This window comes from Ruditapes philippinarum, unplaced genomic scaffold, assembly GCF_026571515.1.
Source record: "Ruditapes philippinarum isolate M1 unplaced genomic scaffold, ASM2657151v2 ctg1341_1_1_1_1, whole genome shotgun sequence".
In the NCBI taxonomy this organism is placed as follows: domain Eukaryota; kingdom Metazoa; phylum Mollusca; class Bivalvia; order Venerida; family Veneridae; genus Ruditapes; species Ruditapes philippinarum.
The window spans coordinates 1-15539 of record NW_026860555.1 but is presented as its reverse complement, the minus strand read 5'-3'; the positions used below and the strand labels follow the sequence as shown (position 1 = coordinate 15539).

General features: G+C 31.3%; 1 protein-coding gene across 1 annotated transcript; it reads right to left on the bottom strand.

The window, feature by feature from the left end:
- Positions 1-2416: 2416 nt before the first annotated feature.
- Positions 2417-13688, bottom strand: LOC132760586 (centrosome and spindle pole associated protein 1-like; the record flags this gene model as incomplete). Its single annotated transcript, XM_060752588.1, is given in 6 exon segments — positions 2417-5447; positions 7958-7972; positions 8583-8655; positions 9294-9396; positions 10003-10106; positions 13590-13688. Coding segments are annotated over 6 exon segments (458 nt in total), but the record flags the coding sequence as incomplete, so codon positions are not given.
- Positions 13689-15539: the final 1851 nt, after the last annotated feature.

Genomic DNA, 15539 nt, shown 5'->3' with positions numbered 1-15539 from the left:
TTCACCTGATAAAAAAAAGTTTAATATATAGCAATACTCACAATGAAACTTGAATACTCTGTTGTATATGATTTTTGTAAAACAACACAATAATGTTGATTTGTTTTTCATCATAAGCGGAGGTAATTATGTAATGATACCTTATTTGCTCCCTAATTATTTTAATTGCTGCAGTTGTAATTGTGACACAATTAACCACTCAAAAAGGGACCCTAAGCAATTCTCCATATCATATGCTAAAAAAAGTCATCATGTCAGGTGTGATGAAGGACCAGCATAACCTAATAATTGGTACCAGAAAATGTTACTTACTGTTATTTAAATATACATGTATGTATAGCATATATGCAGGAGATGTTGTTTTTTTCCTTTATCAAAAGATACGTGTTACATTAATGTTAATTTATAACTTCTTTCTTAATAATTTATAACTTGTTTCATATGTCTTCAGTGCTTCCATTCTTAAATGTGCAATTCTATTTTTGATTGTTTAATAAGTATATAATTGGTTAGCATATTTATATTGCTTAAAATACTGGAGTATGGTTTCATATTTAGTAAATTTAATAAATTATCTAGAATTATACAATTGTTATTTTTCTCAAATCAAGCAGTTTTATGCACCAGGTTTTTCACACATTACCCAGACTGAAACTATTACTACAGCATCTTTAGAAAATATTATATCTAAAAGACATCTGTTGGCACAGGTTCAAGACTAGCTCCATTGTCAAGGGTAAGGTCCAAGGACGTTTTTTGTACAAGTTCAAATCTCAAATGTCCAGCCTATTTTATATGGCAATCCTTTTAAACAATGTGTAAGCCTTGTTGATTGTTCCCAGAAGTTCACTGCCTAGGATTCAAAATGAAATGTTAAAAAATTTAACATTTACGTGTGGAGAGAATAGGCTGGAATTTGTACCAACAATGGTTAAACCTCTTTGTCAGAATTATTTATCATAAATTGGAAGTGTAAAATGCCTTCTGTCACATTAAGATATCCATCAAAATAAGAAGTCAACTTTAGTGTAATTGACATTTGCCAGAAGTTGTAGATCCTGTCAGGCCCATGTAACTTGGCTACATAATGCATCTGAACACAGGAGTGAAATGATTTGTGATGAGTCAATCTTGTATAAGAACTTTTACATTGTATACAATAATATAGAAACATAAAGCTAGACAAGAGCCACTGCCGGGCAGGGGCAACGCTCGACTTTTTACTTTCTCTAAAAGCAAACAAAGAAATGTTTGAACAAAATCTTAACGTTTCCTTTTTATAAAATTAATCGGTCTGTCTTGTCACATTAGTTTTGTCTATATATTTTAAATAGAAACACGCAATTCTATAAATAGAAACACGCAATTCTATAAATAGAAACACGCAATTCTAAATAGAAACACGCAATTCTATAAATAGAAACACGCAATTCTATAAATAGAAACACGCATTCTATAAATAGAAACACGCATTCTATAATCAGAAACACACATTCTATAAATAGAAACACGCATTCTATAAATAGAAATATGTTGTTATTGTTGGTATCCCTTCAATAATAGCAAAGTTACACAAAACAATGAAAATTTCAATAATTTCAACAAAAAAAAAGTCGAGCTAAGAATATAAGAATCTTACACCGGCTGCCGGTACAGACCGGAATATCTAGCTCGAGGGTAACTGTTTACGGCGGTAACGAGGCTCTGCCGAGTTTCCGCTAAACAGTTACCCGAGAGCTAGATATTCCGGTCTGTACCAACAGCCGGTGTTTGATTCTTTTTCTTGCATATTACATGTCAATTAGTTTCGGAAAAGAAATTATGAAAACTGATGCTCTCATTACGCACTTTTTTCTTATAGTAGCGTATGAACTTACAACTTCATTCATAACGGAAAAATGACGTCATTCTAAGAACGCGATTCATTCATAAAAGGCTCGCGTCAATGACGTCATTTAAAACACGCGACTTGTCTTACATGGGGGGTGTAAGACAGAGTTTTCTAGCACCGGTGTAAACGGTAGATAATCCTGTCTGACATGCAAGAAAAGATGGTGGTTCTGTTGAAGTATCCTAAAATATTGCAGAGTCTGTGTCTTCCTCCAGCACAAATTTTAAGCAACATCAACACATACAGGTCATATGAAACCTTTCCAACTTTAATGTGGAGGACGACCTTATACTTAATGTGTTCTCCCATCTATTGTTTCACCAACAACTCAACATCGGAGCAGAACCCAACAACCTTCCGTTAGTTAATTGGATAGCTTCCTCTTATGAAAGAATCCTGGCAGTTTTCACCATGTATATATACATGTATGTATGCCAAAACAATGCAATGTTAACAAGCAGATTGTAAGGTATAACACCCATATATACTCTATAGAGTAGTAACAATAATAAAAGCAAATCATGGTTGTTGAGTATGATTTATTCAATATTTAGATAATGATTTACTTATTTCATGTATCCATAACAAAACAATGCATTTACATAATCTCTATTTACATCTTTCAATATATCTATATACACTTACTTAGCATTTACATTTGGGCAATGAATAAATACATAAAAATGGCAATGGAAACTAAACAAAATACAGAAATCTTATCATATTGTATACTTTACCCTGCTAAATTTATATAAATGGACTCATTCTGCTTTTAATTTGGAATGTTCAATTTCTAATTTAAAGGGAATTCAGTATAGAATATAAAGCATTTTACTTGTTCATATATCTGAGATAATCATTTCTCTTTGAAAAGAATAATGATAACAAGGGTGGCAATTTGAGTGAAAACTGGTACAAAAATACAAAATCTGATGAAATGTCCTGATAAATTTATACAATGTATGAAATATTAAAACCAAGTAATATTTCGAGAACACAATATTTGCCGATAATATTATTTTTTATATTGTACTCCATATCAAATCAGGTTTTACTGAACATGTTGGAGAATGCATATTACATCTGGGAACCGGCATGTTGTCATTGTAACTAAGTTTAATTCTCCTTTCATCAATACAATACATGTATATAAACCTTACCGTACTGAAGTCTGAATTTGTCTAATGAACTTGTCCTGCTTTTATATTTGGCACAGTCCATTAGCAGCTTTGGGGAAATCAATGTAATGATATTTAAACTGAGCTGACAACACAGTATAGTATGGATTGCAGTGAAACTTCATAGTTGGTCTCACTTTATTTCATGCCATACTATAAAGCTAATATAAGTTAATTTGATAACTGATTATTAATGTATGAACTTAACATATAACTATGTAGAATATGAAAAAGAAAAACCAATGAAGAATCTAAATTGTCGGTCTAACAATTCCATTGTGAACATATATAAAACTAAAAATTAAAGTGAAAATTTAATTGTCACTAAAAAGCTAAAGAACTGTTTCTAGTACCTAAATATAGTGCTTTTAAATTAAACAAGATATGTTAGGAAATAATTTAATGCCACTGCCCTTAAATCTGTTAAATAAGCAATAGAATAATAGAAAAATTACTTAAATTTGAAAATATAACATTGAAGGTCAAGGTCATTTAAGGTAAAGGTCATATTTCAATAGGTCAAAAAGCTATTGTCTATCGGTATTTTTGTGTTCAAGTATGAAGGCTTGAGCTTATAGAATGAACATGTTATGTTCAAGGTTAAATTAGTGACAAAAGGGCCAATTGTGATATTCTCAACAATCTATTGATCAATGTAATTTCATAAATACAACTCTCACCAGAATCTCATACTTATTAGTGTTTAAAAGATAACCTGTATCTTTAAATAAATCAAAAAGGCAATTAAACACTTACATATGCAAATGTTGTGTTTAAAAATTGTGTTTGAATTATACATGTATTTTAAACAATGCATAGACTGTATTTTTAATTTGTATTTGAAAGTAACATATCACTGGAAAATGCCATTTGACATTAATAGCAATAATTTATTTGAACATTTGACATAATCAGCACATATTTATTTAATATATAAGATAAATAGCAAAGACTGAAAAAATGCTATTTGACATAAATAACACATATCTATTAGACATAAATAACATATATCTATTTGACATAATACAGCATATTGATATAAATAACATAAATAGACCTATATAACCTATTTACCATATATTTAACAAAGATAAAATTTAGCCATTTGACATACATTTTCATAGATCTACTTCACATAACTGGAACAAACATAAAAATGGACGGAACATAATAAAACATCACAGATCTTTGATAAATTAAACAATTATATACACAATATCACAATATAAGCTGTACATAAACAGGAGCAAATAGCCTTTCTTGATATGTGAAATATTTTAAATCATTTATTTCTACCTAAAATTGAACAAAAACTGGCACAGAAATCAATATTTGCCCAAATGTGTCAAATATTTATATGTATTAAAGTTTTGTTACTTCTACAAAATATTGGTAAACCCAGACAATCAATTATGCTCACGAAAGTGTGATATTGGTCTTTCTTTCCGTAAATTGTCACTAAAATCAGAAATAATTTGAGAAGATACTTTCAAAAAAGTAACAGTCAACCACATGAATGGACCATGAGAGGCATTGAGAACTCATGCAAATTCTACCTGTAATCTGCTAATTTTTAAAGTCTTGAAAATCTAACACTTTTCATCTGACAATGAAGAATTTCAGAATTTTTTTTTTCAATCTTTTAATTACAATGCCAATGAAATCAACATAAAGCAAAAGGCACCACCTTACTTGAGCAGTGACACATACAGGAGTGTTGCAAATAAACTTCATCTTATTTTGGACTCTTTGTGCTCTGTTAAGAACATTCTAAAACGTAAACAGTCTTTTTGTTTTTACAATCACAAAAAACAATGTAGCACTAAAATAGTCACAAGCTGTGTGAAAAAATATCAATATTGCCATGATTTTCAGTCGAGTACTTTGTTCTGTTAAGAATTTACCTGATATAGTTGCATTTACTTTAACAGTAAAAATATATTTAGTCTCTAACAAAACCTAGTCATTTTCTTTTTTCGAAAACAAAATGTAAAAGAAAATATGAAAATGAGTCGACTTTTATTAATCCAGTGAAAAAATATCTTCAGAAAAACACATCCCATTATTCATATATCATAATTGAACTCTGAGAAATCTTGAAGACATATTTTCACACACAGTAAGTAATTTCAATTTATAAAGAAATTGGCATCATGTTACACACATATCTTTACTTGACTTAAACAATCTTAACTGGCATATTATTGTCATTTTTAGTCTGTAAAGATGCAGCATGTGATCAGTCAGTGAGGACTGGAGCTGAATGGACTATCCTACAAACTATAAGGCATGTTGTGAATCAAGGGCTGGTCTCCTATACAGCTTTGCTGCCCGGTTTAAGCCAGGTATCGTCTTGTAATGTCATGCCTGATGGTGGTCTGCAATTAAGAAAAACAACAAATCATTATTTAAAAACAAGGGCTACCAAATTAACAAAAGAATAAAATATGAACACCTAGAAGAAATGAAAGAATTATATCCAAAAATGATCAGTGATAACAACAAAATGTAACAAATATGGACCAACTCCTTTCTTTAATAAAATTTGTAGATGTATAATGATACACAGTTTATTTTGTTAAAATGTATCTGAATGCATCCATGCAGTCTGATCAGACTCTATTCTGTTTGCTGACCAATTTTGTTTTTTTAATTTTCATCCTGATATCAGCAAATTTGATGATAATGGACAGTTCCAAGAATAGAAGTTGGACTAGTCCATTTACGAAATTCAGCAGATTAAGGTGAAATAAAAATCAACAACAGCAAACCTAAATCTAGCTAACCAGGTAAAAAAACTACAAGAGTAGCATAACTTAGCATTAACCAAATCTTTACCTCATTTACAACAGATAAGATGGTAGGTAACAACTAAAATGAAATGTTACTATCAGAAAATAGTTATGCTGATATTGCAATAGGTAATGCAGTTTCTGAGTCAGTAATATCATTGTTATAAATTATTGCAGAGCAAGAAAGCTAGCTGAGATGACTTATTCAAAGGTCAATTAGTTTTTTCTCATTCTAAAATACAAGTACTACATACTACATTTAAAGAGAGTATACATTTTCATCTAAAACTAGTGCTCAACCTGGAATGTATATCATCTTAAATTTCAATTCTGAAGTTTTGTATTCTTCTACCACAACAAATCATCAGTTTAAATCATATTTAATGCTAGCATTATGTAAATTTTGAGGACATCAACAAAAACCATGGGGTGTACACATAAAACACAAATACAACCAAAAACTGTTCATAAAACACCAGTTATCATAAAAATTATTTATTTTTGATATTTTTTACCTTGGAGGTCAAGGTCATTATGGGGTCAAGGTCATTAAAAGGGTAAGGGTCATACTTCAAAATCAGACTCTTATTCAAATGTATGTTGAGTTAAAGTTTTAAAACTCTAGCCAATTGAAATATTTATGCACCTGTTTTATCAATGCATTGGAAGCATAACAGAAACACCTTACATTAATTCCATAAGAAAATATGAAAGCCCTGAGGTGTGAAAAAAAATCAAGTTTTATGCAAAAAATGAGAGCTTGTGCATATATATTGCAAGCACTTAAGTTTGTGCATGTTCTGCTACAATATTAGCCACTACTAGTGACTGAAGCTTGTATTAATGTTCTTGTCTACCATTAAACAGTGCCATTTGTTAAAGAAGTTTTCGGGAGTTTTCATATAGACATATAGGCAAAATTAAAACTGTTCAATAGAATTTCTTTAAACTTAGCATGTTGTTAGAATAAGATAATAGAAACATTTTAAGTGAAAAAAAAATGGGGTCACCATTCTCGTTTCAAGAAGTTTAAATTCTATTGAACAGTTTTAATTTTGCCTTTATGTCTATATGAAAACTCCCGAAAACGCCCTTAAATATCATTTTAAGATAGTTCTTCCTATTTTCTATTAGCCAAAATGGATTATGGCTTACCCAAAATACCCAGGTTAAACATCTACACATATGGAGCACACAGATCTTCTGCATTGATAAAATCAGGAGATAAATGTTTAAAATATCAGTTTCATCCTTAAATAATATATGACCAATAATTCATGTTTGTCCAACAAGCATCAATTACACTTATTAACATCAGTTATATGCCCAATAACACATGATATAACTGACGAAAACAATAATTTTACATGATGATTTTATATATGTACAATACATATAAGGAGCAAAATGTAAACCGGAACTATCCAAAGCAGGTGCATGCACAAGGGAGATAATACGATGGGAAGATAACTATTGTATTTCGGTAGACTCCTATTACATAACTTTTATACCCATTTCATATCTTTTTTTCTGAGCGGAAAAAAGGAGGGCCATTAAAAGTTCAGAAGTAAACCAGACTTGTACCAAAACAAAACTTGACTTCAAATAAAATGACAACTTTATCAGATAAATCATTAATAAAGGATTACATTTCTTTGAAACAATATCATTAATTAGAACATTGGTCTTTCTCAGGGTTCAAGCTTGTGACCTCGATCATGTAAAAGACCTGAGCTGTAAAACTTTATAAACACCAAATTTATTACATTCTTACAATAGCATTTCTGTACGGAGAGAAACTAAGCAATTGACTTGATGTGAAATGTTTGTTTTTAGTGTAAATTATAATGGTTTCACTCTAGGAAAACTACATCAGAAATAATTTGCTCAGTACAAGTTAGTATACTATATACAGAAATATTTTGGTCTTTCAAAGAAACCAATCTTGAATCTATCCACATTTACAATATGATCCCTAGATCAAAGATAGCAATACATGAAAATATATACACCACACAAACACACATCTAGCATTTATATATCATAACATCCCAGGTTGAGCCAGAACATTTTTTTATCATTATTTAAAGAAATACCTTGGATAATAACCCCTAAAATGTTACAAAAAATAATCATCATAGGAATTATAAAGGAATGATAAGGTGTATAAATGAAGACACATCTAAAAATAACATTGTTTGTAATCAAAACAAATAAAAAGATGAAACAAATTTTCCTTCCAGAAAAAATATTTTTCCATTTCACTCAAAAATGGTTATAATGGCAAAGTATAAGTGGCTAGTGTTACAAACAAATTGACAATGAAGTTTTTGAAAGGTGTCACAATAATTTAATGCAAAATATGTGTAAGAAAGAAAAAACAGGCGATGTTGAACAACTTTGCTCCAATCATTCAACAGTAGCCCTGTTCATTATATGAGATTTGGTAGCACTTTGCCCAGATACTGTACACTATAAGATCTTTACTCCATACCATACTTTATAAATATGCTTAGCATATACTTATGTACCATAATACTGGTAATAATTATTCATAAAGTATTTCTTTTACACAGGAATGATACAATTGGATAATGCATCTATTTTATTGAATATGAGAATACAGACTACATGCAGGGGAGGTCATGGAATCACAGAAATTATTCAAGTTATATGCTTTCAGATTTAGACAATCAAATATTTTATCAGAAGAAATATTACCTGTTAAATGTCTGTTTAGCCATAAATCTATCTAGAATGTCGTCTGGATCTGCTGTTGATATGTCATCCCCGGCTGTTAAAAATAAAATGTTTGTCATAAGTTATGGCATAAGATATTCTGTAATAACTTTTCACTCATGCTACATGTTCATGAAATGTTCATTAGATGTTCATTAGAATTATATGTTCATGGGGAATAACACATCCATTAACATTATTGCCACGCTTCTAAATGATATCTAATTCATAAATACTTTAAACAAATAGATCCCACATATTATGTATCTCTTCCAAATTTAAAGCAACACAATTCCATTATTAGCAAAATTACAAAAAACAAAATTAGCACTGTAAATTCTTTTGTTGGGTTTACTGTGGCACAAACACAGTATAGGTCATATGGCAATTTTCCAGCTTTACTGGTGGAGGAAAACCTCAGGTGCCCCTCTACATTATTGTAGTCACAAGCAGGCATCTGAGTAGAACCACAGACGTTACATAAGTTAGCTAACTTTCTCACATATAGAATCTGAAGATGCTGGCGTCGCTCGAACCTTCAGTGGTAAGAGGCAAGTGGTTTGAAGCCAACAAATCAGCCCCAGACACCCCTCACTGTGAGAGTTCAATTATAGAGTTTAATTAGAGTATATTACACTCAGAGTGTAATATAGGTGTGAATATCTTGGTGGATGTTAAGAAGTTGTAAATTACCAGTGGCCAAGTTGTTGAGTCTCCTCAAACGTTCCTCATTCTTTCTCTGTATACCATCTACATCTAGGCTGGCCTGAGATCCAAATCTGTTATCACTGTAAGGCTGTAAACATAGTAAAATATTATATATATCTACTTATCTTAAACAAAATTTTCATAACTTACTAAGTTGTATATATTAATTTTGGAACACCAATGATGGGTAAAAAATTATAGAACAATAAATTACAGTAGGATCTGTCTAATCAAAACACTTTTCCATCCAAGGAAGTAGGTGGAAGGAGCAGTCGGGTTCTGTTTCAGAGAATAATATATTAAATTAATATACTGTCTATTGTTTGGAGTGGAAAGGGTTATGATCTGGCACGTATTTTTTTTATAAATTATAAACAAAGTAAAAAATAATTTGACCAAATATTTGTTTGGGTTTTGAAATGATTTTGGACTAGAGCTGTTCAAATGAGTTAGAATTCACTGTAGATATTTTTATTCCTCAATATTTTACAGACACATATAAATCTTTTTTTCTTCTTCAAAAACTCTTGTAATGACACCATTACTTTTTTAGGACCGCACCTTATTAGACATCTATTTCAAAGACTTGGAGTGAAATGTAAAATGAATGCATTCATTAGCAATATGCCACATAAATTAGTTTACAGAATGTCATAAAGGTTATATCAAGACGCAATAAAATAGTAAGTTTTACCCTTGGACTGTATTCTTTTGCTCTACGTCTAGCACGTGCTGAGTCATTTCTCGCACCCACCATTTCATCAAAATCCTCTGGGAAGTGATTCACACCTTCAACATCTGTTAATATATTAAAACAATTTCAGATGAATCAATACCAATAAATATCTCAATATTCCATATATTAACATTGTGCAAAATGGCCTAAAGTGACTAAATAAATTTGTGCGTACTACATGTACATAAAATGGGCCCACATGCAAATTAAATATAGTTGCTTCAAAACGTTATGAGTTCAAGACAAACACAACCTAGTTAGTTTATGTAAAAAACAAGGAACATCGCAATGCGATGCAACCAGGTTTTCAGCAAAATATTTCACAGAAGCTTTGTCATGAAGGGGCATTTGTTTTTAATTGAATTTTTAGGAGGAATTATGGCTTTTTTAATATTCCTCAAACAAAAATGATTGAGAAATTTTATTTTGTCTATTCGCCTTTTTTCCCCAAATGTTTTAGAAAGGTAAACAGTACTTTATTTTTGCTTAATTTTTGAAGTTGCGCACTGTAGAAATTGTTCACTATATATTCTGTATAAGGAAAAAATATACAAAGGGCCATAATTTGGTCAAATATTATCCAATCACAAAACCCCGACAATATGTGCCAGGCACTTGATAACAAAGCTTCTGAGAAAGTTTGGTCAAAATCCGTTGAGAAATGTAGGAGGAGTTGCGCACAGAAGAAATTGTTCACTATATATTCTGTATAAGGAAAAAATATACAAAGGGCCATAATTCGGTCAAATATTATCCAATCACAAAACCCCGACAATATGTGCCAGGCACTTGATAACAAAGCTTCTAAGAAAGTTTGGTCAAAATCCGTTGAGAAATGTAGGAGGAGTTGCGCACAGAAGAAATTGTTCACTATATATTCTATAAAAGGAAAAAAAACAAAGGGCCATAATTCGGTCAAATATATACCAATTGCAAAACCCTGGCAATATGTGTCAGGGCACTTGATAACAAAGCTTCTAAGAAAGTTTGGTCAAAATCCGTTGAGAAATGTAGGAGGAGTTGCGCACAGAAGAAATTGTTCACTATATATTCTGTATAAGGAAAAAAAACAAAGGGCCATAATTAGGTCAAATATACACCAATTGCAAAACCCTGGCAATATGTGTCAGGGCACTTGATGACAAAGCTTCTGTGAAAGTTTGGTCAAAATCCGTTGAGAAATGTAGGAGGAGTTGCGCACAGAAGAAATTGTTCACTATATATTTTATATAAGGAAAAAAAACAAAGGGCCATAATTAGGTCAAATATTATCTAATCGCAAAACCCCGACAATATGCGCCAGGGCACTTGATGACAAAGCTTCTGTGAAAGTTTGGTTGAAATCCGTTGAGAAATGTAGGAGGAGTTGCGCACAGAAGAAATTGTTTACGCCCGCCCGCCCGCCCGTCCGCCCATCCGCCCGCCCGCCCGCCGACATACCTCAATCTAATAACCAGTTTTTTCCTTCGGAAAACCTGGTTAAAAACCATTTAGTTAGCATTTAAAAAACTTATATACAAATGACAGCACTACCAGAAAATTTAACAATTTTAATTTATTTCAATAACTTAGCTAAGTGCTGGAAGCAACTGATTTTATTCATACAACCAATGTAGATCAAGATCTACTCTGTTTGCTTAAATTCAGTCAGTTCTTATTTTGAAAAATTTCCTTAAAATTAATAAATGGTTTTGCCAGACTGAAAGATGGACAAGTTCATCTGCTTAAAGCTGCATGCCTCCAGATGAAAAAAAATATTTCAAGAAAATCAAACTTGAGAAAAAAGTACTGAAATTTTAAGATAAGTAAAAAGATTAAAGATAAAAGTAATAACTTTCATGTTATGACTGACCTATGTTGCAGAATTTTTCATCATATTTCTTCTGCGTTACTAACACAGTTAGGGGTATTTTTGCATATTTTGACCTCTTTTGGGTAAAATACATGTGTTGTAAGTGCAGTTTGCAGTGTGAAAATTATTTTTTCTTGTTTAAAATATGTTACTTTTTAATACATTCTTAAAAATTTCATGAAAATTAGCATGAATATGGAGGCGCGCTGCTTCAAGAGTTAAACAGGTCTTTGATAAATGTATTTAAGAGGTCAAACATAATATACATTAGTTTCTATAAACAATTATAAAAGTCTACAGGAAAAAAGCTTTTACATAATTATACATGTACTGGTACTTAAACACAGGCTATGAGACTGCTGCAATGAGTTTTCAAAATATACTGAAATCATTTAACATTGTCAAGTCAATATAAAATTGTTGTATAACTCTAGAATATCTATATTGCTATTACACTAGAAAATATAATACTAACTACTATATTAAAAGAAACTGAAAACTTTTTACAATATGACAAGTGGGAAAACAAAAATAAAATTGCAAAATATAATGTGCTGTAAAATGTAACAGCATATATTACAGGGAAAAAATTGTGAAAAAGTTTGTTTGCTAAACAAAATATAATTTGTTCTATTTTGAAATAATAACCACCTATTTGTTTATTACTGGGATTTCAATATCAAAATACTTATTCTTAACCTGCTGGAAATGAAAGTCAGTGGCATCAGTGCAGTCTGATTAATACTGTTGGTAGCTCAATTTTAGTATTTTGAAAATGAAATCCTGAATACTTATGAATGGACTGCTTAAAATTCAAAGCAGTACAAATCCATAACTCAAATTCTGCAGATTCAGTCTTTTTTGTTGTTGTTGTTGGGATTTATGTCACACCAACACAGTATAGGTAATATGGCGACTTTTCAGCTTTATTGGTGAAGGAAGAGCTTTCCATGCATTATTTCAGGCATAAACAGACACCTGAGTAGAATCACCGCCATTTCGTAAGCTAGCTGGATAGCTTCCTCATAAAAAATCCAAAGTCCCTGTCGGGTTTCCAACCCACAGTGGTAAGGAGCAAGAGGTTAAGAGTTAATATTAAAAATTCAACAGTATAGAATCTAGACAGACTTTAATAGCATGCAAGCCAGCTTGGCCCTATTCCTGCTGACATAGGCAAGTCAATATTGCCACTCATGTTCAGAGACTCAAACCTGGCACTTCTATCATTATAACATGTGGTGTTGGTCATCAAAACCAGAACCAATCAGTTGTTACAACTACAACAGTCAAATTCTAATGCAACTCTCAAGTCTATAATAAACATTGCAGGAAATAGTTATATTTAATCTAAGCAGCATTTTTTATTTGTTGGACAAGAATTTTTGAGTCATTTTTTGAATTTGTTAAAACATAAGTCACACAAAAAAAGCAAATTTCATAGCTTTCATTTAAAAGTGACTACTTATTCAATAATGAATCAAGATACTTAAAACCTACTTGTAATCCCATTTTTCTAACTCCACCACCATGTTAGTTAAACAGAAGTCACAAACACACACACACACACACACAAACAGACAGTGAGTGACACACAGACAGAAAACAGACTGCATACAAAGGGAGGTAACAAAACACAGCAACAACACACTCAGATATAAAAAGGGGAGGTAACACACTACACATGTAGACAAACCTATAAATGCACTGTTTGACTCTAATTGTGACCTAGCACTGATGTTGCCTCGTCTACCCGGACCAAAACTCAGACCTGACGGCGAGGGATCGTATGGATCTGTTATAAACAAGAAGTGTGCATGGTTAGTGTATATTGTACACAGCTGATTCTAGTTATAAATCAAATTACTAACTAATGTGTTGCCATAAAAATAAAAGCTAAGCGGTAAAATGATATGCAAATAAAGTCATATGGTGCAATAATTATAATGTCAATTTCCACATTCCTTACCTTCCCCATTTATCATTTTTATTTGACACTTTAAATTTATCAAATTAAACCCTCTCTTTGTTTTGTTTTGAAAGGAATTGGAAACAAACAATACATTATTTCGAATAAAAACTACAAATAAAAGTTAAAAGAAGACTGATATAAAATAAAAATTATTTCTTTGGAAATTTTTGATCAAATTAAAAAAAATCAAAATAATAAATTAAACAATTCCAACATAAAACCCAACTCAATTCCAAAAATGTCTGCAAAACCAACAAATAATAATCAGCTGTATACAAGAGTAGAGCAGTGTGCAATAAAATAAGCACAAAGAAATCCAGTGCAATGTGTGCATTGGCTATATATTTGATATACATGTTGTATATATGTCAGGTTCAGGTAAAAGACAATACATAACAATGGCGTACATCCACTTGCTTTTATCCTTGTAAGCGCCTGCTTTTGTTTTTGAAAATCTTTTCATGACTCTCTGTCTCAGGACATTATTACATTACTTACAGCAAAACAACCCAAACTTCAGCTTCAACAATGTCAAGTACACAAAACTGTTTATGAAATTGCCATTTGCCATTAAAGCTACTAATATTCAAAACTTATCGATTTGATAAAAAATATTTATTCTCCGACATCTGAAGGATTCATTCATGATTTTCTTTTTACACATGTGTATAATTTACACATAGATATACCTTATTCACACATATCAGACAACAAATAAACATTTTCATTCTTTTCTGAAAAAAAAAAGGTGGTTTTAAAAAAGGGTTAGAAAAATTTAAAAGATGTTGATTAAAAAAATGACAAAAAGGAAAAAAAAGGGTCCTATTACTTTAAATTATTTTTAAAATGGGAAGCATGAAAATTTTTTTTCTTTTTATATGTGAACCATATCCCCATTTTTTCAATACAAAAATTCCCAAATGCATTGTCCAAGGTTTCGAAAATTAAAGAGTTAATAAAAAAAAACCCTCTTCATTAAATTTTTTTAAATAAAAGTAAAAAAAAAATTACCCTTTAACTAATTACAAACAGTTTAAATTTTTTAAAACCCCTAAAATTTACTTCATTATGTAACCTTTAAATAACTGGTTGCTGTTTGCTGATATTTTTTAATAGCCCTAATGTACACCCAATAAACTTCTAGATATCCCTTCAGTAAACAACAAGATATGTTTGTAAAACATGTATGCCCCCTATCAGCAGCCAATTAGTCATGTGATAAGATTATTATGCATGACTTCTGACCCAGTGATCAAACAATTAATAAGGGTTATAAAGTATCTACTGGTACATGACCTTGACCTTTGACCCCTTGACCCAAAACTCAAATAGGGGTCATCTGCTGGTCACGACCAATCATCATAACAAAGTTTGAAGTTCCTAGGCCTAGGCGTTTTTTAGTAAATTGATCAGAAAACCTTTTTTAACCGTACAAGGTCAATGTGACCTTGACCTTTGACCCCTTAACCCAAAATCAATAGGGGTCATCTGCAGGTCATGACCAATCACCATTGCCAAGTTTGAAGTTCTTAGGCCTAAGGGTTCTCTTATTATTGATCGGAAACCGTTTTTAACATACAAGGTCAATGTGACCTTGACCTTTGACCCCAAAAATCAACCTAGGGGTCATCTGCTGGTCATGACCAATCACCATGCCAAGTTTGAAGTTTCCCT